This window comes from Gymnoscopelus braueri (genome assembly GCF_963280865.1).
Source record: "Gymnoscopelus braueri genome assembly, chromosome: 23".
Taxonomy (NCBI): domain Eukaryota; kingdom Metazoa; phylum Chordata; class Actinopteri; order Myctophiformes; family Myctophidae; genus Gymnoscopelus; species Gymnoscopelus braueri.
In genome coordinates, this window is record NC_137625.1 from 24,835,348 (window position 1) to 24,858,386 (window position 23,039).

A 23,039-nucleotide genomic window follows, 5' to 3' on the forward strand; every position below is an offset into this window, starting at 1 on the left:
TTAGGCTGTGTATTTAAAAACATAAACCAACCGATATCTTACCTGACATCATTTTTTGGAGGAACTGGAACTCCAATGGTGCAGCCCAGGAGAAGGACACTGAAGAACCACACAGGAGGACACATACTGTACAATTGTTTGGATCCAGAAGAACCGGTGAGAGAGCTCTGTCTTACAGTAGCCTAACCTTTATACCCACAAAGACATTGACTGTTAGGGGCTCGTTTTATAATCTAGTCTGTCCTCTCCAACAACCTTGTCAAATTAATCTGCATGAATTGCATCTACTGAGCATGTCAAAGTGCAAGCAGATCTGGAGTCAGCTGGGTAATAATGAATCAAATGGTTGGGAAACTTCAATCAACAGACCCCAGATCAGCACTCACACTGTGGGATGGGCCCGGCTGACAGATCAATGTTTGTCCTCAGCTGACTGAAGGACATGGGAAAGGAAGAACGTTCCTGTCCAAAACGATTAATTAGACCTCCTCAGTGTTGTTCAAATATTTACCAGTTCATGACATCATCTTGTCAGCCACAGGTCACATAGTCAACATGATCAGTGGTGGAAAAAGTACTCAATTTTTTTTACTTAAGTAAAAGTATCAATACTGCAATGTATAAATACTCTGTTACAAGTAAAAGTCCGGAATTCAACATTTACTTGAGTAAATGTACAAAAGTATTGGTATCAAGATGTACTTAAAGTACCAAAAGTAGAAAGTACTATTATGCAGATTGTCCTGTTTCACAAGATATCATATGTATAAAATAAAGTGTATTAAAATGTTTTGAAAATAGCAGATCTACAAGCTCACAATGCGTCGCATCGTGACGCATTGTGAGCTTGTAGATCGGCTATTTTCAAAAAGCCAAAGCTTAAGTTGGGCTGAAGTCTGTTTTGTAATAATAATCAAAATCTACAAAGTAACTAGTGATTAAAGTTTTCAAATAATTGTAGTGGAGTAAAAGTATAATATTTGCCTCTGAGATGTAGTGGAGTACAAGTAAAAGTACTGAAAATTGTAAATACTCCAGCAAAGTAAAAGTACCTCAAAACTGAACTTAAGTAAAGTACTTGAGTAAATGTACTTCCACCACTGACCACAGGTCACCAAGTCAACATGATCAGAGGGGGTTGAACAAAGGGGAGTTGTTAAAGGTTTCTTTATGCAAGCATTAGCTGGATGTTGGCTGTCCTTGTCTATTTCCAGAGACATGCTGGGAAAGGCAGCCTTCAACTGTTAGCAAAAGTTTGCCTCAGAGATAAGCTGATGAGCTTATGCAATAAGAGGCACATTTGTTATGTCACTAAAGACAGGAGTGCCTCTTGTTTTATTAAAATGGCTATTTTCAAATGGCCGAAATATATATAGGGCTGAAGTGGTTAATGTATCTTTTGTGCCAATAATCTAAATCTGCAAAGTAACTAAAGCTGTCAAATGATAGTGGAGTAAAAAGTACAATATTTGCCTCTGAGATGTAGTGGAGAAGTAAAAGTATTGAAATAGTAAGGTAAAAATACCTCAAAATTGTACTTAAGTACAGTACTTGAGTAAATGTACTTACTTTCCACCACTGGAGTCAGGTAGGACACTACCTACATGTACTACATGAGGCTCATAAGCACAATATTTTTATTGGCCAAGGTTGCTTCTTGGTAGAACAGTAAAAGTTTGGTCTCCAACATGTGTGAGCCGTGTTAAAATCCTAGGTAGGACATGAAACTTAAGGAATGCATCTTTAATGTCAACCCACTCATTTCTTGTCCGGTCTTATATTGGCCACATCTCAAACAATCTGATTAAAGGTTAAATTTTTCTAAAAACTGAACTGAGATGTGATGTAGGCGAAAACAGCTGATGAATCAAACTTAAAATTGACTTCACTCACAACAAGCTCAGGCCCAACACAATAATTTATTTTAAACATCAACACATTTTTTTCTGCATATAAGTCAATACATTTGTTTTGTAACAATCACAAAACTCATTTACAAGCTGTGATATTACACTGCACAACAAAGAGATAACATGAAATGGATAATTAGGAATTTATGATTTCTTTGACAAGATCAACATTCCCTTACATCATATGCCATAAGGTGTATTCTGCCAACAGTAAACAAACAACAGCAGACAAGGCAGAAATTACAGTTTCCAAATGTGTGCATGTATAAATGACAAGTGAGGCATATCCTCGTGCATACGAGTGTGTTTTCCACTTCCTCAAAGAACGCTCTGTCGACTAATCAAGCCCATATATGTAACCGATACATTTATATTCATTGAAAGTTGTGGGAACGTGAAAAATATAACTCAGACAAACATAACTGATCAAGCAGGGTCCGACGTTAGTGTTTTTCCTACTTGCCCTGTAGGGCAAGTCCTTCGCCAATCTACTTGCTCCATCCAAATTACTACTTGCCCTGCCAAGGGGGTACCGTTGCCAGCAGTGCAGTACATAGATTTCTCCCACATACAGCTCAAATCCATTGCCTGGCCATCGTGAGTAAAACACCACAGAACATGAGTTTCTTCAAAAATGATATTATCTATACTGCATCAATAATTCCTTCATTATATTTAATTGTACATAAAATACTGGGTTCTAGGATCCAACCATTAGCCTAAGTAATTTGAAGGATAGATAATAGAGGCTCTCAAAACATCATGCTAAATTGTTACTTGGCATGTTTGGACAGGTTTTGCTTGCCCGTCATTTTTTTACATGCCCCAGGCAAGTGGGCAGTCCTTATTGTCGGACCCTGTCAAGTCTGTCATATCATACCTGTATAAGACTCAAGACAACTAACATAGAACTTGTTTTTTTTGTCAATGAGTGTTGTAAACATAGATCTTATAAATGAAAAATGGACAAACATTTGATTTGGAATGGCATATGCACACTGAGAACAATGGTGTCATCCGACGTCATACTGATGGAACGTCCATTTCATATCAGTAGCTCACAAGAACCCGATCACCAAACAGTACTCACAGCATGGCAAAAACAAAAAGGTAAATTCAACACATAAACACCCATAATGTTACACTGATGATCTGTCTCTCTGCCCCTGCTGTGTGTGTGTGTGTGTGTGTGTGTGTGTGTGTGTGTGTGTGTGTGTGTGTGTGTGTGTGTGTGTGTGTGTGTGTCGGGTGGGTGTTGAATTTATCGGAAGTCTTCAGCAGAGAACATGCCCTTGGCCCTGCGTAAAATGGAGTCCTTGGAGGCGTCATAGGGATGCTCTTTGGAAGGGATCTCCAGCACAGCGGGGATAGACTCCATGTGGCCATCAATGGCGTGGCGGATCATCTCGGCAATGAACTGGTTAATCAGGATGATGCCAATGTCATTACGGACCAAGAAACTCCTGAAATGAGATAGGTCATACACAGTAAATATCCAATCAATTTTGTCCATTTGTAACTCTGTGTGGTGTGTACAAAATAAATGTAACCAATGGATCAGAAAGCAGGAGAGTTCTGATGGTTTGGGGGCCAATACCCAGTTTCATGGGGAGGGAGGGATGTCCCCCCCCACCTTTGAGTAGAAGAAAAAAATAAAGACTTCTGATGATGACCAGAATCACATATGTCATGGTCTGTCAACTAGTTCTAAGTTAGTTCTTAGCCTAAATTCGGCTCAAACAAGGGGTTAAATTGGTTCTACTGCTGTGCCACCAAAATGTGGAATGCCCTGGTCCAACAATAGTCATAAAAAGTGTGACTCCTTACCATCCTTCAAAACCGCTCTAAAAGAGCACTTAACAGGTGTCTGCAATTTGTAACTGGCCCCTGTAAAAGGTCTAAGCTTATCACCGGAAATGACCACCCCCCAACTGTTTATTGTACATATTTTTCTTTTTGATTACTCATTTATATGATGTTTTTGCATATTATTGCATAATATTGTTCGTCTTTAAGTGTTTCGATGAATTGAATACACAGGACCCCAATGGAAACAAGCCATAGGCTTTCTTGGGTTTAATCCTTTTAGCCAGTGGTGTAAAGTAACAAGTACATTTACTTAAGTACTCTACTTAAGTAATTTTTTGTAGGTATTTTTGCTTTACTGGAATATTTCCAATTTTCAGTACTTTTACTTCTACTCCATTGCATCTCAGAGTATTGTACTTTTACTCCATTACAATTATTCAAAAACTTTAGGCACTAGTTACTTTGCAGATATAAATTATTACATTATAAAACATACATTAACCACTTTAGCCCTATTTTATACCAAGGCTATTTGAAAATAGCCTATCTAAAAGCTCACAACTTGAGCTTGTAGATCTGCTATTTTCCAACATTTTAGTACTTTTACTTTTGTACTTTTACTCAAGTAACATTTTGAAAACAGGCCTTTTACTTGTAAGAGTATTTTTATATTGTGGTATTGCTACTTTTACTTAAGTAAAATATCTGAGTACTTCTTCCACCACTGCTTTTAGCCCCCTTTTGCATAAATCTGTACATAAATCTTTGCAAACTGTTAAGTAATCAATCCATCAACCAATCAATCAGTCCATCTACTTCCTGTAAGTAGACTTACAAAATAAAACCCGTGTTGATTAATCATAATAGTCGTCAAGTATTAGTTGCTCTTATTTTGAAATCCACCCCGTTGTCGAGGAAGTATGCAAATGCCCATGGACTAATGAGCGTAAAAATCCGTAATTGAGAGACTTGTGTTTTGCAAACCACCGTCTTCAGTTCTGACTTAAACAATGAGCGCGATTTGGAGATTTATCTTAGAACTTCGCGGCAGCCGTTCGGTGCAGCCCGCGGAAGTTCGGCGCGAGGACCAGGTGCAGGTGAGTCACTTTGTCATGAATTGTGTCAATTACGTCGTGGTGAAAAGACGACGTCTGGCGTTTGCACGCTGCTGTAGGAGGAAAAAAGTTTATTCAGGTACGCACTAATTAATGTTTCGGCCATGGTGGCATGGTCAACATCGTTTTCTCTTTATTTTGCCTTGCGCCTAGACCAGAGCCAGTGGTGTAAAGTAACTAAGTACATTTACTCAAGTACTGTACTTAATTAAGTACAATGTTGAGGTATTTTTTTTTACTTTACTGGAGTATTTCCAATTTTCAGCATTTTACTTCTACTCCACTACATATCAGAGGCAAATATTGTACTTTTTACTCCACTACAATTATATGAAAACTTACTTTGAGTTACTAGTAACTTTGTAGATTTAGATTATAGAGTATTTCTACATAGCAGTATTGACACTTTTACTAAATGTCAAAAAAAATGTAGTACTTTTTCCACCACTGACCAGAGCTACCCTAAAGACAGTCTGTGTCTGTGCATGTGAACGTGCACGGTACATCAGACTTACATTTATCCTTCAACTTGTTTATGTCCCTAAATGACTGGATATACAGGTTTTGTAGCAATTGTAGAAATATTAGACCTTAATTCTCGAATGTTTAAGCATGTTATAATCATGTATACTTACCAAATATATTATTTTTTAACATTTTGTACAAAATAGCCTATTTTACATCGAGGTGCCCAGATGTCCCAATTGCCCACCTATCCTGTTACCTTAATATTTGCTATATTTGTCAGTTCAAAATTGCTCTCTGCGCCCTTAGGTCCATTTGGTTACATTTTGTGCACTCCCAGAGTTACAGATTATCAAATTACAGACTGATTTGAAGGTCATTTCCGCAGTAACAAATAGGCCTAAAAATAAAGCAGAAATAGCAGATCTACAAGCTTGTAGATCAGCTATTTCTGATTTATTTAAAAGCAGAAATAGCGTCACTTACAGCTTACAACGCATCAAGATTAGCTATTTCTGCAATTTTTACATGAATACAAATTAAATGTCAATAATTTCAGTTATTTGTCATATCCACCCTGCAATTTTTTAGGCTTCATATGGTCAATGACAAACACACAGTTAAATCGTTAATCGCAATTATTTGAGTGCCAATTAAATGTGTAATCGTGACAGCCTTAGTAACAAACGGTGCTTTGGTGACACAAACAACGCTCACTTGAAGGTCTCCTCGATCTCGGTGATGCTCGTGTCCTTCTCGACCACCAAGAAGTTGGGCTTACGGTTCTTGTTGAGCTCGCCGACCCCACCCAGGAGGAACCCCGTGCATGTGTCTTCATCTCCGATCACTGCGATCAGTTTCCCCCGTCCTGCCATTGTTTTTAATTTAATGGATTAGTGTGAAGATAGACGACCAAACGTACGTTGTTGTGGGGAGATCAGTGGATTGGAAATGACTGCTGGTCGGCTACTGACAGAATCAGCTGACCAGCGTTGCCATATTTTGTGAGAGAAATAAGCAACCAGGTCTATGAAAACAAGCCCAAAAGAAGCAATATTAGGCCACATGAGCACTTTAAACCTATATGCATCGGCTATTTGAAAATATTTGCTATTTTCAAAAACTCTTGCAATAAAATGTGGAATATTTTTTTGGAACATTCTAACACAACAAATACTCCCTGGCACAAAACATTTTATGAAAATATTTGAGAACCACTGGTTTAAATAATAATTAAATAAGGAAACAAGCCTAAATAAGCAACTACACTTTAGAAACGAGCCCAAAAAACGCAACCCGCTACTACCAATATTTACAAGCAACTTTACAGAAAAACAAGTCCAAAGTCGCTTATTGTAAGCGGACATGGCAACACCGTCTCCGGGTCATGTGAGGGAGTCAGCTGACTGAAACTTCCGTTCTGATTAACGCGTCCTGAGCTATGGTCCTGAGTTGCCAATTGCGCCCTCTGCTGGTGCATTGAAAATCAGTGGGAAAAGTACTCACATTTTCAAGTAAAAGTATCAATACTGCAATGTAGAAATACTCTGTTACAAGTAAAAGTCGGGAATTAAAAAATTACTTGAGTAAAAGTATTAAGTATTGCTATCAAAATATACTTAAAAGTACAAAAGTAAATTCATTATTATGCAGAATATCCCATTTCACAAGTTTTCAAACTTTTTGAAAATAGCAGATCTACAAGCTCACAATGTGGCACATCAGCTTTTTTCAAATGGCTCAAATGTAGCTGTAGTATACAACCCTCGTAGACGTATTTATGATTCTGACGTTTTCAATCTACGAGAGTTGTAGGGTTCACTTCCTATAGTGCTTTGGACTTTCTGCACTATGCCCCGTAGACACTCCAAACATTGTACAAAATTAAAATAAAGGTGCTTACCGCCGAGCCCCAAATGTTAACTGGGTCTACGGGGTAGTAGTGTAATGTAATAATCCATATCTTTCAATGAAGAAGTGTTTTAATGCCGTCTGTGGCCGAACGCCATTTTTTCACCCTCGTTTACTTCCTGTTTACATTTAATGTAATTCCGGGTTCCACCGGATGCGCCCCGTCACTACCCGTCACTACCTCCCATTGGGAACTTCCGGCAGAATCGGCCACAGACGGCATTAAAACACTTCTTTATTGAAAGATATGGATTATTACATTACACTACTACCCCGTAGACCCAGTTAACATTTGGGGCTCGGCGGTAAGCACCTTTATTTTAATTTTGTACAATGTTTGGAGTGTCTACGGGGCATAGTGCAGAAAGTCCAAAGCACTATAGGAAGTGCACCCTACAACTCTCGTAGATTGAAAACGTCAGAATCATAAATACGTCTACGAGGGTTGTATACTACAGTTAGCTCAAATGCATATAGGGCTGAAGGGGTTATTTTTATGTTTGTAATAATAATCCAAATCTATAAGTAACTAGTAACTAAAGTTTTCAAATACTTGTAGTGGAGTATAATGTTTGCCTCTGAGATAACTTTACTGTGTAATAACGGAGATGCCCGACCCCTCCCTCACTAATGTGTGACATCTTGTAGATAGTGTTGCCATGTCCGCTTATTATAAGCGACTTTTTCTGTAAAGTTGCTTGTAAATATTGGTGGTTGTGGTGTTTTGGGCTTGTTTTTAAAGCTGCTTATTTCGCTTGCTTCAAATTTTTTTAAATTATTATTTAAACCAGTGGTTCTCAAATATTTTCATAAATGTTTTGTGCCACAGGGAGCATTTGTGTTGTTAGAATTGTTTTTATTTCTTTTTTAGAAGTTTAAAAAAGATATTCCAAATATTCCACATTTTATTGCAAGAGTTTTTGAAAATAGCAGAGCTTGTATAGCTTTAAAGTGCTTGTAAAGCTTTAAAAGTGCTCATGTGGCCTAGTATTTGCTTCTTTTGGGCTTGTTTTCCTAGACCTGGTTGCTTATTTCCCTCACACAATCTGGCAACACTGTCTGTAGCCTTGTGACGTCATGGTATATTTAAAGGGCAGTCACGTGAACAAGGAGGAAATACACAGATCACAAAATACACGCAGATCTACACACAGATCCAAGTTGACAAATTATATTAATTGAGAATGGTGAGTTTTTACTAAGTTTCTAGTCATTAGGTGCTTCATATTTGACACCGATTATCATCTTAAAGAATGCATTGCTCGTATGGACAGTCCTAGAGTCCACCATGCTACAAAACGAAGCCATTTAAACACTTCTTGGCTGGCCTTCTGGTTGACGCCTGGAATGATCTGAATATTAATTGTTTATTAACCTCAAATGAAACGAGTGCAACAGTTGGACGGTGCTCTTACCGTGTTCAAAGCCTCCCTCAAAACCCACCTCTTTAGACTCGCTTTCCCTGCCTAAACCAAACCTCACTTTCTTCCTCTAAGTCTTAGCCTTTTGTTGTTTGTTTGTTTGTTTTGTTTTTAGCCTTTTTAATGTTTTCTTTTCTCCTAATAAAATAGTTTTTAAGCTGTTTTGTAAAGCGACCTTGGGTACTAGAAAAGTGCTATATAAGTCTGATGTATTATTATTATTATTACTCCACTACATCTCGGAGGCAAATATTGTACTTTTACACTACAATTAGCCTATTTGAAAACTTCAGTTCCTAGTGACTTTGTAGATTTACAAGACCAACATTACACTCTTCAGCCCTATTCATTTCGGCCATTTGAAAGTAGCCGATCTACAAGCTCACTTGTGAGCTTCTAGATCTGCTATTTTCTGAAGATTTTTATGTAGCGTTTGCTATGCTATGAGTTACACATGTGTTTTCTATGTGCTTTCCAGACGACAGCTGCACTGACACAGGGGCTGGAGAGAATCCCTGACCAGTTGGGATACCTGGTGATCAGTGAGGATGGCGTGTTAGCGGTGAGTGTTTTTAGAGGATTTCTTTATTTTCATTGATTTTCTATAAGTATGGCAATTTCTCGATCAGGAAATGTTTTCTGTTGGCAAACAAATTGGGGGGTGTCCAGTGTTATTTGTCATTGTGGTAAAGAGTTATCATAGGCACACATTTTGTAGACCAGTGACTCCCAAACCTTTTAATTTCAATGATCAAAGTTTGATTTAACCCATTCAAGCCGGGAACGCATCTCTGTCATTTTAGATTTCTTTGGCTATTGAAAAATAGCAGATCTACAAGTGCCGCACTATGAACTTCTGCAAAAAAAAATTGAAAAATCGTGGAAATTTTGAACTTTACTCAAATCTTTGCTTCTGGGGGTTCTACAAACGTCTTCAAAACATATCAGTGGTTCTCAAACTTTTTCATGTCAAGGACCCCCAAAATGATATGTATTTGGCCGTGGAACCCCATCTAAAAATATTTTGTTCCAGGGACCCCCCAGAAGTTGTAACATGAGTTACAAATGTTCGCTTAAAAAAATCTATATTCAAAGATTTGCAAAAATGGCAGATCTACAAGCTAGTGCCGCGCTATGAGCTTGTAGATCTGCTATTTATCAAGAGTAACATATTATATCTTTTGCTCTTGTTGACCGTCACATTCTGTGCTTATGTATAGTTATCAAGTTTGGTCACATATTAGCCTAATGTGATGCTGAAGGAATCGTTCCTTATTCCTCGCTTATTATTACATTGTTTTGGTCTCTCAGTCTGCTGGAGAATTGGAGAATGACGAGCATGCAGCAGGGGTCATAATGCAGATGGTCCGAACGGCCTGCCGCTTCCGGTTAGATGGTTCTGCAGAACCTCCCTTCAAACGCATGTCAGGTCAGATACACCATGCATGGAAAACATACTGTATATAAGTAAAATGAAAGTAATAATACATAGTGGTGTAATTATTGTCATTGCACTTACAATGACTATAAGTTGATGAAGCTGTTGACGTGCCGTGCTACTGCTACAATGTACTGTACATGCAGTCACTTAAGAGTGAGAAAGTTGATTATGTCCCCAGTATTTAACTGCAAATTAAGAAAATTACTTTCACGCTAGTAAATAGTAAGCAACATTGGTCATCTTCCCTTCTGGTATAAACTTCCATCATCGGAGCTGAATGAGCATATTTTTACCATAACTTTACACTGTAGACAGAATTGAGAGGGAGACATCTGGATGTATTACAGATTATCTTATCCTATTGTCCTATCCTATCCCTATTAAGGAAACCTCAGTCAGTCAGTTTGTCTGTTCTGCATGTATCGTCTCAGTGGGTTGAGCTATTGATCTTGACTAACACACACACCACCAGAGAACGGCAGAACAGACAGACGCTGCCTCCAAACTTATAAAGGACTTTATGAGTTTGAGCAGGAGGGTGCTTTGGATATCATCTCCATAGCACTAGCACACAGATTGACACGTGCAATGTTCAGATCCAGGTTGTGTTAGTAGCTTAGCTGAAACAGCATAAACATCATTGTTGTGGGTGGCAACGATTCCACGACGGGTCGTAGATGACCGGGTTGTCACGCAGCACACCACACGCCAACAGGATCTCTCCAAAACGTAAACTATGCGTACCGAGTGCATAACTCAAAAGTCTGCATATTGTATATAGTAGTATAACTGTAAATTCAATTTGTCATCTTTTAGTGTGTGCAACCAATGCTGAGGGTTGTCACACACACTTGTCTTGAGTGTAGTATGTCCGGTCAATATTGTATTTATATACACCACACTAACATGTATGAGAAAATGCATGGATGGACTTCTTTGGCCTCCTGGCAGCGTACACAAGAAATCTTACACGGGAGTGTTGGTGTGCACGTAGATATTCTTTACCTTTTGCAATATGTAACTTGAACATTATGTTTCTCTGTCTGTTTTGTCCCCTAACAGTCATACTAGAGGACTTTGTCTACACAGTGACAGTGTCTGGTCAGAAAGTGTTTGTGGTGAAGCGTCAGAACAACCAGCGAGAGCCTGTGGTCGTCTAGTTGCCAGAGTGGAAGGGATGGTGAAAGGAACCGCTCATTGACCGTGAACTCATACAGGACTATGCATGGCAACGGATCATGTTTTGCTCAGGACATTTACAGTAGGAGGGTAAAGATCATAACCGACAGTGATTGTGAGGATGTATACCATCACGTACTGGACTATGCCAACTGTCTTTGTGTATGATATGCAAGGTCATTTACTATACGTCATTCATTGTTGAGTGTCTGTGATGTGCAGGGGCTTATGGCTGTACTCACATGCTCTCCTACAGTCCTGCAGAATTACTCTGCCGTCGCACCCATTGTCAAGAGTTTGCTATAGTCAAAATCTTGTGTTAGTACAAAAGCATTGACTAGTATTATTGCTAGTGTATTGTGACCCCCCATCTCATCTATTTAAGTGCTTCATGGTGTATTTTTGAGATATGCTTTAAGGGCACGGCCCCACCGCACTTTTATTTTACCTCTGGGGCGGAATCTGCCAATGCTTTGTCAATGCAAATGCGTGGATTCATGGTCTTGCGCATTTTTTCCAAGAATCCACGCATTTGCATTGACAAAGCATTGGCAGATTCCACCCCAGTGGTAAAATAAAAGTGCGGTGGCAGCGTGCCCTAAAATGACAATTTGATTATGATTGATTTGAGTATTAAAGGGTGAAATAAATCTTGTTTTAAAATCATCTCATTAATCTTATTAATTAGGGATATCTATCTACATGCTTTTTCAAAGGGTACATGAATAATCTCTATGCAACTTTTGATAAAAAATTCAAGCCCTTTTTTCATATGTAGTTAAAGGGCAAGACCACTTTGGTAGAGGTTTGGGTTGTGTATTTACCTTGCCATGATGTAACTCCAAAGGTGGACAAGATATAAAAAATAATTGCTCCATTGATTAGAAATTGATAATTGTCTCCGCCAGGCCGAAAGGCATGGCGAGAGAGTATGTTTTGCCCCTTGTCCGTCCGTCCGTCCGTGTGTCCGTCGTCCGTCCTGTCTGTGTGTTAGCAGCTAATCTCCGGCACCGTTGGCCCGGTCGCTCCGAAACTGTGCACACACTCCCTGGATGCCAATTCAGAACCTCTGCCCTAATTTTTTCACATGGGCCTGTTATAGCGCCACCAGGAGGCCGATTTGTGTAAAACCCATTTCTTTACATTACTCCTACAGATTTTATCCAAACGTCATGCAAATCGGTACACAGTATCTCTATAGTCATGTGATCAACACGAATCTGTCCGATTTCCCATATTCCATCCTCATTGCCTATGGTAGGCTTCCAAAGTTTGCAGGATTGGTCGGTTTTGAACAAAAAGCCTCAAACTATGCACGCAGCTTGCGATTTCCGTGAATTTTCACACGCACATTCCCACTAGGCCGAGGAAGAAATGCCACCCTTTTCACATTGGCCTGTTATAGCGCCACCAGCAGGTCTAATTTAGCAAAACACATTTTTGGAACAAAATGCCTCAAATCATGAATGCAGTGTCTGATTGCCGTGAAAGACCTAAGAATAAATGGCACCCTTTTCACATTGGCCTATTATAGCGCCACCAGGAGGCCAGAATAACGTACCTGACCTGGCGGAGACCTGTGCTCCGAGGAGCACTTTTTCTAGTTCAAAATGTGTTCCTCATTGACTTACATTGTATGCTAAAACATCTCTCAAAGTCACTCTTAAGCACGTACACGAACAAAGCTGATTCAGACAATATAGAACATCACCAAACCCAGTACTGTTTGTTTTAATAAAATGTTAACTTCCTGCTGTTTTTACTATGTGAAGATCCGGATCTGGATCAGCGAATCCAGTCCAGGTTTTCTTCTTAATAAAATAGCAAAATCAACAGGAAGTTAACATTTTTATAAAAAAAAAAAACATTACTGTTTTACCGTACAATGTAAGTCAATGAGGAGCATATTTTGAATTATCAATTTCTAATCAATGGAGCGATTATTTGATTTCTTGTCCACCTTTGTAGTTACATCATGGCAAGGTAAATACACAACCCAAAACTCTACCAAAGTGGTCTTGCCCTTTAAGGCAATACAGTTGCACTCATTTGAGCTTAAACACAACCAGACGGCTACCTTTGCCAATCAGTATTTCTACAGTTACTGAACAGTTTAATATTCTATTAGTTTCTCTCAAATAACTTATCAGACATAATTTAAATGAAGTTCTAAACAATGTAGCTGTAATTGTGGTTTACTTCTTCACCCCAGTTTGCTGATACATGTTCTTGTGGACAATTAAATCTTTGTTTTGAAATAAGCTAAAGTGAACTCTATTTACTCCAGCAACTCCATGAGTAAACATAGACGGTACACATGATAACTATCAATCTTTCCCATTAGGAACATTGCCAGACAATTAAACAGTTGAAGAAAAAAAAGACACTTTTATTGCATCATAATAATGGCCCTTGGAAATACTTCAGGTCCTGCATTCTTCACATTGTTAAGGAATGGAACTGGCCATCAAATTCGGCTCTCTAGAATGAGTCAGTCAGGCAGGGAAAAGAACAAGCTTGACTTCAGCCCCAAGCCAATAACTTCCCCTCTCCTTGAGACTGGAAGGCCCGAGACTGGAAGGCCCTGTGCTGTGCTGTGCTCTACTCTACCTATCCACCCTCAACCCCCAAAATCCAGAGGCCTCACTGCCCATTCCATAACAACAGCACAACCTTCACATGTTTCTCTTTTTATGTTTTGTTTTGTTTGTTTTTTTGTTAAAACATGCAAATTAAAACATTTTTACTGGTGAGGGAGTAGGGAAGCATGGAGGAAAAAATATATATAAACAGTCTAAGAAACATCTGCAAGAACGACACAGGGAATAAAAGGGAAGAATGTTGAAAAAAGACTTCAGAACAGGAACTGAGCGCAAAGTCCATGACTGCACGTTCTACCAAACAGACACACTTATAATTTAAAAAGAAAAAAAAAAAGGAAAAGGGTTTGCATTTTCTCTGATGAATTGCTCCCTTCCACGCTTCTTCTACTCGCTTGCCACCTTCTCTCCATTCTCTCCTCACTGTGCACATGTTCAAATCACTCATTCGCTCCGGTCCTGCTCCTTTGTCTAGCGTTTCGACAGCTCATTGGATAGCCAGTCCAGTCCCTCGTATAAACCTGTGCCTTGGGTAGCACAGGTAGCCTGGATGTGCCACTGAGGAGATGAGAAGAAACCTGTTATTCAACAGATCACTTCTGCAAAAGATACAGTAGGGCTGGACAATATGTCATTGTGATCATGTAATGAGATTAGATAGTGTCTTCTTTTGAATATCGTGATAAGACATAAGTGTTATCTTTTTTTGGTTTAATCACGTGAAACCTAGCCTCCCTATTCTGGGGCTAACATTCTGTGAAAACAGCTGATTGCGTTGTGAGCTTGTGCAGTAGATCAGCTATTTATGAGTATTATTTTACTAATACCAAGTATAGAGGGTGATTAAGCCATATTTGATACTTTCAAAAAATGTTATAAATAGCCAAAAACATTTGCCAATCTCTATAAGCTCAATGTTAAGTTACAAGTAGTAATACTTTATAATTAACCTGTGTGAAGTGTATTGGGAGGAAGTAGGGAACTATTGTTGTGAATGGAACGGAAGGAGAGTTGTTGTTGCATAATGTGTGTGAGGGACATGGCGTAGTGCCAAATAAAGCTTTTTGTAGAAAAGTTGTCTTCTTTACAAGCTAACACACAAAGCTTTGCTTGTAGATCTGTCAACTCATTTATTTGGGAAAATGTGTCTCAAGTTTTTTTAAACATTTTTCTTATTGGTTTTATAATATATCATCACAATACGGATAAAGGTATTCGGTCAAACATATTGTGATATTTGATTTTGTCAATATCGCCCAGCGCTATGATAATAGAAATAGAAAATAGAAAGAGACTTACAGTTCTGCTGCGCAGGCTCTGCAGGCCCAATTTGTCTGAGAGTTCGCTCACTGGCATAGCATTGGGCAAGTCCTGTTTGTTAGCGAATACCAACAGCACTGCCTCCCTTAACTCATCCTCTTGCAACTACATGAGGAGGAAAAGAACAGGTTTTAAAGTGAATTAGTGAGACCAGTTGGAAGGTAAAACCATATTATATAGTATAGCACCTCCCAGAGGGGTAATGTGACATGACAGCAGGAATATCCCTATTTAAATAATGTCATTATTCTCTGCTAAGTTAGTCCTTATACTTTATCTTGTCTCAATGTAATGTCCCTTTAAATAAAGATAAAGGGACTACACTTCCTATACCAACAAAAGTCGTACAAACAATTGCTATGCCAAGGCACTTGTGCAGTAATGTATGTATGTTGCTTCTTACCATTTTTACCAGTTCCTCTGCCGACTCTGCTACTCTCTCTCTGTCGTTGCTGTCCACAACAAAGATAAGACCCTGCAAAACCCAAGTTCAAAGATCAACGCACCTGTTAAATCAGTTGGATTACACAACAATAAAACTAAAGACCAATTGGAAAATTCACAGTACAAGTTACAAAATGACAACTTGTTCATGACAACTTTCCTTGATTAAATGGTCATGTAGTACACTAGTATATACTGTACGTGTTTATGGGCTCATTACAAAATGAACACCTACAATACCTAATAACAGTATATATGCTGACATCAAAAAGCCAATGGTGATTTGTGCAGCAGTGACAAAGGCCAGAGCCCTGCTGTTGTACCTGTGTGTTCTGGAAGTAGTGTCTCCACAGAGGTCGGATCTTGTCCTGACCACCCACATCCCACACAGTGAAGCAGATGTTCTTGTATTCTACGGTCTCCACATTAAAACCTGACCGGCAACAGTGAGAAGGGGTGGGGTTGACAAAGAGAGACAGCACAAATAAGAAACATTACCTAGAAACTACTGTAAACACCAGCATAACTAAATTAATTAGGTTACCAAAAGTACTAAATAACATTTAGATTTGACATGAGATGTGTCTTTATCTGATCTTGTTTGGACCATTTACTACAGTCTTATTTTGGCTACTGCCGAGTTATGCCTTATCAACCGATCTACCTTCAAACAAGCCCAAACAGCTCTTGAGGCACCCCAAAGCTTTAGAATCATGCCATCAAAATCTAGCCCCCTTCCCAAAGAGTGTCAGACTTAACCACATAAATCCTAGCGTCTCAATTCTGGGGGCAAACATTGGCTATTTTCGACAAAGAGCTTTGGTGTAGGGGGCAAAATGGAGTGATAAAATATATCGCCCTGGTCAACTTACGTAGGGTTTGATGGTTAAGATTAAACATTTACCCTATAACTCATCTCATGAATCCAATTCAATATGGTCTGAAAGGCAGAACAGATCCTAGATCAGTGTTCACTGGCTGCATTAGTTGATGCATACAATCTAAGGGATGTTTCAGCATTACTGGATGGCTATATGGTGAACCTTATGTGCATGTTGCCATAAGGACAAGATGGACAATATGTTGATACTTGATATCTTGTCCATTCCCATTGGATCATTAAGAGAGTCCTGTTTGCTTCATTCAAATGACTAAATTAAGGGACCACTTTTATTTTGACTCATAATCACTTTACATGACAATTTCGATATGTCAATATGTCGAGTGTTAATTTACCAATGGTTGGAATAGTGGTAACGATTTCTCCAAGCTTCAGTTTGTACAGGATTGTAGTCTTTCCAGCAGCATCCAAACCAACTGCAAAAAACACACAAATCAGACAAACTTTAATTTCAGCTATTAATAGATAATTACTGTACTATCAGGATAACATGTCAAACAACTTAACCAAACATGATATTATGACACATTTCATTTCAGACAATTAGGCCTATTCATTATTAGCCATTAACTTGAAGTTAAAATATCCTAAAATCCTTATTTGTAACTCTGAGAACATGGAACCAACATGGACGCTTACAGGTCAATTTGGTTCAATTTCTACATTTTCGGGGGTAAATTAACAAAGGCTTTTACTGTGTAGACTAGATCATAAAAGGTAAACACCTGTTACAGTACAGTACAGTAGCTATGCCGCATCTAGGCTGAAATAACTATAAGCTACGTAGCTTTACAGTATCGTTGGATGTTATTAGCCATACAGTGTCTCCAAGCGACCCCAAATTACATAGAATAACAAGTCGTGTCTTACTTGGCGAGGGCCATGTTTAAATGACACATAATGCTGACTAAAATAATCATCTTTCCCACCCATCATCACCAATCACCATCAAAAAGCAGAGATCAGTGTGGATGATGACAAAGTGATGCTAACCAGCTAGCTCATATACATATAGCCTGATCAATGCTCACCCATGAGTATCCTCATCTGTTTCTTGCCGAAAATCCTGGAGAATAGCGACGAGATGGTGAGGCCCATGATGATGCGACTGACAGGTCCCGATGAGACGACAAGGTGACAGTTACTAGATGTTTGAGGGGCTTTTGGGGGTCTGCTGTTCTTGAGGAACAGGTCAGTGATAGTCAGTGGGTGCAGCAGCAGCTCTTTCCCTTCAGTCTCCTCCTTAGATGCCACGTCCAAGCCCAACGCGGAATAATTGACGTCACTCGTTTTTTTTCATTTAACTTTATTTAAAAGAACAACGCGTTGACAATGTTATCTCGTGAGAATCTTTATCAGAAGAAGGGTAAACCGGAAGCCTCGTCCCAAAACATATGCTCGCCCCAAAATTTATTTTCTTTTCGGTTCTTGTATTCTTGTATTTGTTTGACTGAGGATAAGGTTAGAAATAAGTTGTAGTTTTACTGAGGTTAAGTTTAGGAATAAGTTTAGGTTTAGAAATAGTTTTGACTTTTAATTGAGGTTACTTTTAGGAATGAGGTTGGGTTTAGGCATAGTTTTACTGATAGCTTACGTTTAGGAATAAGGTTAGGTGACTGTTTTGGGGCGTTTTTTGTTACAGTGTGGTTAAAGAATTCAAATTGTTCAAATCAAGGTTGAATACATGAGAATAATACTTAGAATACAATATAATACATTTACATACAATTTTAATGTATTATTTTATTATAATTTTTTAATATACAGTACATAATACAAATAGTGTCTACATATTGTCTAACTCACTTTTTTACATGATGTACCATTATGTTCAATATTTGTAAATAAAAAAACTACTACTGTCTGGGAACTATTAGACCTTCGACCTTAGATCAGTAAGTAAATGAGCTATAGCTTAATGACTAATTGATTGATTGATGTACTTTTATTTAGTAAGACATGAGAATAACAGTACATGGAAGTACAAATTCACAATACAAGGTCTACTAAACTGGAAGACTCATAAAGCACTGAGCTTGTTTAAAATGAGATCCCCATGCACACAAATCATGATGAAACAATATTCAAGGAGTGAATGTAAAAGCACGAACAGGGTATGTGCAGTGTGTATGTGTGTATGTGTATTTATCTTCATGTATTTAATGTGTCGATGTTTTTCCTGTAAAGTTGCTTGTTAAATATTGGTGGTTGCGGTTTTTTGGGCTTGTTTCTAACTTGCTTATTTAGGATTGCTTCCATTTCTTTATTTATTATTATTTAAACCAGTGGTCCTCAAATATTTTCATGAAAATGTTTGTGCCACAGGGAGCATTTGTATTGTTAGTTAGAATGTTAAAAAAAAACACATTTTATTCAAGTGCTTTAAATGTGGGCTTGTTTTCCTGGACCCGGTTCCTTATTTCTCTCACAACATCTGGCAACACGAACCTCCACTGTTTCACAGTCACACCAACATGGCTACGTTTTCTGACGTCCACAGACAACTCGTCATCATATTACAGTAACATCTTTAACGGTTTTCTCTTTGCTTCATCGACCCAAGACCCCGTTGGCGTCAACTTCAAAGAAGTCCCTGATGTATCTACCATGATTCAAAGGTAGGTAAGAGCCTCGGTGATGTAATGCTCAGCTAACCTTAATGCTAGCGACACGGTTCTTGTTTATTGTGAGCCATATTGTGTTTATTGTGAGTCATTGTGTTTATTGTGAGCCACAACATGGTATCACTGTGTCATCAATCAGCATATTGTAGCAGATAAGTGTTCTGTTCTGACTGGGTGTTGTGAAACTCAAGCTATATATTGCTCTGTTTACGTGCATGACACTGGCTAACGTAGTTTTACATGTATTGCCACCATGATGCGGCGGTCATTTTTGATACGTGTACCAACACGTCAATGTTACACCTGTACAGGTGATGCAACCGATCACTGTCACAACATAACTCATCATCATATAACCGGAAATTGATTAGTGTCTGTCACATAAGTTAACGTCATCATTACAGGCAACAGGCAAGCAGCGCACCATTGTGTTCATGTTTGCTATAGCTTGATGCAAAACTGAGAATGTTGTGACAGACTGTCTCACCTTCAGTTGATATCATCATGAGCTGTCTCCGCTAAACCTGGATTGTTACCATGCTTAACTTTTTTTTCTGTCTTGGATTTGCAGCTGAGCCAGATGAGCATGGATTCAAGCTGACCTACATTATTCTTTGGCTCAAACTAGCAACAAAGCCATGGATAAGTTTGGGATGAGTTTTGGGGGTGGACCCGGCAAGAAAGAGCTGCTGGACACGATTGATGCACAGAAGAAGCAGTTGGGCCAGTACCAGACCCGTTTAAAGGATGTGGTCAGGGCTTACAAGAGCCTGCTGAAGGAGAAGGAGGCCCTGGAAGCCAGTCTAAAGGTGTTGACCGTCTCTCAAGAGGTTGACCTCAGCCAGCGCGACGACGAGGACAACGTCAGTGGTGTTGGCGCTGCCTCTGTGACCTCTGACCTTCCAGATGACCGCTGCTCCCTGCACAGCGAGGACAGCGTCGACACGGCCGCCTCCGCAGACACGGCCACCAGCATCACTAGTGGGAGCACCCGAGGTGAGCAGGTGGAGGAGGAACAGGGATTGGGAGAGGCTGGAGTGCCCGGCCCCGGTGGACACTCATCGGCCCAGAAGTCTGAGACGGAGGCCAGTGGGTCAGAGAGCGGTATCAGCTCCAGCAGCAGTGGCGGGTCAGACCGGCCCCCACCCACGCCCCCACTCTGTGGCACCGCCAACGTGGAAGCAGACAGGAGAGTTCTTCAGCTGAAGACTCAGCTGAACACCCTCACCAGCTCACTGGCTACGGTTTCTCAGGAAAAGTCCAGGATGGAGGCCAACTTTCAGGGTGACAAGAGGATCATGAAACAGGAGCTGGAGGAGCTACAGGGCAGGCTGGAGGAGACCAGGAGGCAGCATGAGGCTGAGCTGCAGGCCCTGCAGGAGCAGCTGGCGGAGAGCAAGGCGCGGGTCATTACCCAGCAACACGAGAGGGCGCAGGAGCAGGGTGACCATGCCCTCATGCTCCGCGAACTCCAGAAGCTCCTCCAGGAGGAGAGGGATGTGAGGCAGGACGCTGAGCTGAGGCTGGAGGACACCAAGGAGACCTTGCTGGAGTTCACCCAGGTGGTGGACCGGGGGATGGAGTATGAAGCACGCCTGAAGGAAGCGATACAGGAGCGGGAGGAGATGAGGAAGAGGCTGCAGGCTGCAGAGGCAGAGAAGAACAAGCCTGATCCCAGAGTGGAAGAACTGCAGCAGGAGCTGGTAGAGCTTAAAGCTCACTATCAGCAGCAGCTGCATCAGGAGATCAAAAAGGTTTGAACAAACACCACCACTTATGTAAAAGAAAATAATCAGCAAAACAAATCTCCCACTTACAGCTGCAAAATTAGATGTTGCATGATGTTTGCTAATTGGCTGTTTGTGTTTTTATACTCTGGCAGGCAACACAGGCAGACGACCGTGCACGGGACCAGACCCAGGCAGAAGAAGGTAGGGTTGCTAGTCTGGAGGAGCGTGTGTCCGAGCTCTCTGAGCTGCTGGGTGCGTGCGAGAAGGCCAGGCAGAGGGACCAGCAGACGGCCCAGAGGCTGAGGGAGCGCATCCTTCAGCTGGACACAGAGAACAAGACCCTGGCCATCGCTGCCTCCAGCCGGGGCTCCTCTGACTTAAACATAGACGAGGCCAACCTGGATGTGAATGTCCTAAAGGAAAAGATGGAGAAGGTCAAAAGGCTGCTGCTGATGGCTTCTCAAAAGAACCCGGAGGAGAGGTTGGAGATCGAGAAGGTGGCAGAGATGGAGACCGTGAAGTCCGGCACAGAGACTTCCGACGGCGAGAAGGCCTCAGCCCTCTACTACCAGCAGGAGCTACGGCAGTTAAAGGAGGAGTTTGAGCGGTACAAATTGCGGGCCCAGGTGGTGCTGAAGAACAAGAACGCCAAGGACGGTTCCCAAGCCAAGGAGCTGGAGGAGATCCGTGACCAGCTGGCTGAACTCAAGGAGAAGTACATCAACCTTAGAATCCACAGCGACGAGGCAGAAACCAAGCACCGACATGACCTCGAGGACCGTCAGCAGGAACAGGTGGCTCTGCAGCAGAGCCACAAACAGGATCTGGAGCGGGCTGAGGCCCTGCACAGAGACAGCCTGCTGAAGATGGAGGATGAGCTGCACAAGCAGAGAGACCGCACAATGGCTCTGCTGGCTGAAAAAGATCAGGAACTGCAGCGGCTGCGCTCCACCGTCTTAAGCTATGGCCTGTCGGTGTCGGGCCACCGGGGCCATGGCAGCGACGAGGGAGACGGGGCCATCGACTCCAGAGCCGTGGCAGACGGGGGCAGCGCCAATAGTGATGAGGCCCTCGTGGACGACCTTGCCCGGGACGAGAGCGATGTTATCGCCCAGGCCCTGAGGCTGGCGGGGCCCAACGAGTCCACCTTGCTCCTGTACGCCGAGCAGCTGGCCCGGAAGGAGGTGGAGATCGTATCATTGCGCAGACTGAAACACCGCCTGGAGGATGACCTACATCAGCTGCAGGGGAAGCTCCTCGCAAACGGGGAGCGCAATGAGGAGGAGGCGGCCGTGCTGAGAGATCAGCTTGACAAATTGCTGAGAGACGAGGGCAGGGAGGGTTCAAACCTTGAATACCTTAAAAATATAATCTATAAATTCCTCACTCTTTCTGACCTCAGTGGACGCCAGCAGACCCTTACTGCTATACTGACCATCTTACACTTCAGCCCCCAGGAGAAACGGGCCGTGTTGAAACTGCAGTCACAGTCGTGGTGGCAGGCAGGGAAGCGATAGTATATTTGAAGGAGTGAAAAGCCTCAGCCCTAGTCTTTACAAAGGAGAAGCACTACTACCATTTTTCTCAAACAGTTCACATGTGTTTTTCTGAAGTATATTTATTTTGGTGTGGTGTTTGGGCAAACCACTTCACAGTCAAACGCAATTATTGACACAAGGCCTAGGCTTCCCAGTTTACTGTGAGAATCAATATTGTTTGGTTGCATAGCATCAGTGTACAACTTAACAACTGGGATAACTAAACAAGTTGTATAACATTTGTTCTTAAATGAAGGGAATTACAGTACTATAAAATTCCTGTGCAGTTACCAGAATTTTCATTCCAAAAATGAGACATTTCTCAACCCACTCAGATATCTGCTATCATTTGTGTATTTAAACCAGTTTTGTCAAACAAATTATATATTTGAGTGATTATGTGCATTATGTAGCTTTAATGCCTGCTCTCTTGTACATTAAGTATTGTGTACAGTATAATATACAGTATCAAGGACTTACACTGTGGGTAATTTCTCAAGTCTTTTCAAAGATAACCTTTATTAATAATGCAGTACTCCATATCATGGATATTTATATTTTTGATTCCCTCGTTGAAATAAAAATATTTTTCCTGGTTCATTCACTCAGTGGGCTTGCTTTATAGTCAAAC

The 23,039-nt window shown here is 40.7% G+C and overlaps 4 protein-coding genes across 4 annotated transcripts; 2 read left to right on the plus strand and 2 right to left on the minus strand.

The window, feature by feature from the left end:
- Positions 1–1,900: 1,900 nt before the first annotated feature.
- atp6v1f (ATPase H+ transporting V1 subunit F) lies at positions 1,901–6,283 on the minus strand. Its single transcript, XM_080420807.1, has 2 exons — positions 6,017–6,283; positions 1,901–3,373 (listed from the first exon to the last, which is right to left on the minus strand). The coding sequence occupies exons 1-2, from the start codon at positions 6,172–6,174 to the stop codon at positions 3,172–3,174; spliced, it is 360 nt and encodes a 119-aa protein (XP_080276933.1). The 5' UTR covers positions 6,175–6,283; the 3' UTR covers positions 1,901–3,171.
- Positions 6,284–8,291: 2,008 nt separating this feature from the next.
- Positions 8,292–13,486, plus strand: lamtor4 (late endosomal/lysosomal adaptor, MAPK and MTOR activator 4). The gene is made up of 4 exons (XM_080421433.1): positions 8,292–8,397; positions 9,110–9,193; positions 9,943–10,060; positions 11,135–13,486. Exons 1-4 carry the CDS (start codon positions 8,395–8,397, stop codon positions 11,230–11,232), a joined length of 303 nt encoding a protein of 100 aa, XP_080277559.1. The 5' UTR covers positions 8,292–8,394; the 3' UTR covers positions 11,233–13,486.
- Positions 13,487–13,619: 133 nt separating this feature from the next.
- Positions 13,620–17,764, minus strand: LOC308079825 (ADP-ribosylation factor 5). The gene is made up of 6 exons (XM_080421432.1): positions 17,548–17,764; positions 16,852–16,932; positions 15,939–16,048; positions 15,575–15,646; positions 15,151–15,276; positions 13,620–14,409 (listed from the first exon to the last, which is right to left on the minus strand). Exons 1-6 carry the CDS (start codon positions 17,612–17,614, stop codon positions 14,323–14,325), a joined length of 543 nt encoding a protein of 180 aa, XP_080277558.1. The 5' UTR covers positions 17,615–17,764; the 3' UTR covers positions 13,620–14,322.
- A 1,199-nt stretch (positions 17,765–18,963) lies between these two features.
- On the plus strand, positions 18,964–23,006 carry gcc1 (GRIP and coiled-coil domain containing 1). The gene is made up of 3 exons (XM_080421564.1): positions 18,964–19,134; positions 19,712–20,894; positions 21,023–23,006. Exons 2-3 carry the CDS (start codon positions 19,779–19,781, stop codon positions 22,385–22,387), a joined length of 2,481 nt encoding a protein of 826 aa, XP_080277690.1. The 5' UTR covers positions 18,964–19,134; positions 19,712–19,778; the 3' UTR covers positions 22,388–23,006.
- Positions 23,007–23,039: the final 33 nt, after the last annotated feature.

Excerpts from the sequence above, each read along its gene's own strand:
- atp6v1f (XM_080420807.1), bottom strand. The coding sequence starts at position 6,174 with ATGGCAGGACGGGGGAAACTGATCGCAGTGATCGGAGATGAAGACACA. Across the intron at positions 3,374-6,016 it reads GAGATCGAGGAGACCTTCAA|GAGTTTCTTGGTCCGTAATG; the intron begins GTGAGCGTTGTT and ends ATCTCATTTCAG.
- gcc1 (XM_080421564.1), top strand. The coding sequence starts at position 19,779 with ATGGATAAGTTTGGGATGAGTTTTGGGGGTGGACCCGGCAAGAAAGAG. Across the intron at positions 20,895-21,022 it reads TGCATCAGGAGATCAAAAAG|GCAACACAGGCAGACGACCG; the intron begins GTTTGAACAAAC and ends ATACTCTGGCAG.
- lamtor4 (XM_080421433.1), top strand. Across the intron at positions 9,194-9,942 it reads GTGAGGATGGCGTGTTAGCG|TCTGCTGGAGAATTGGAGAA; the intron begins GTGAGTGTTTTT and ends TTGGTCTCTCAG. Across the intron at positions 10,061-11,134 it reads TCCCTTCAAACGCATGTCAG|TCATACTAGAGGACTTTGTC; the intron begins GTCAGATACACC and ends GTCCCCTAACAG.
- LOC308079825 (XM_080421432.1), bottom strand. The coding sequence starts at position 17,614 with ATGGGCCTCACCATCTCGTCGCTATTCTCCAGGATTTTCGGCAAGAAA. Across the intron at positions 16,049-16,851 it reads TACCACTATTCCAACCATTG|GTTTTAATGTGGAGACCGTA; the intron begins GTAAATTAACAC and ends GTTGCCGGTCAG. Across the intron at positions 15,647-15,938 it reads ACTACTTCCAGAACACACAG|GGTCTTATCTTTGTTGTGGA; the intron begins GTACAACAGCAG and ends TGGGTTTTGCAG.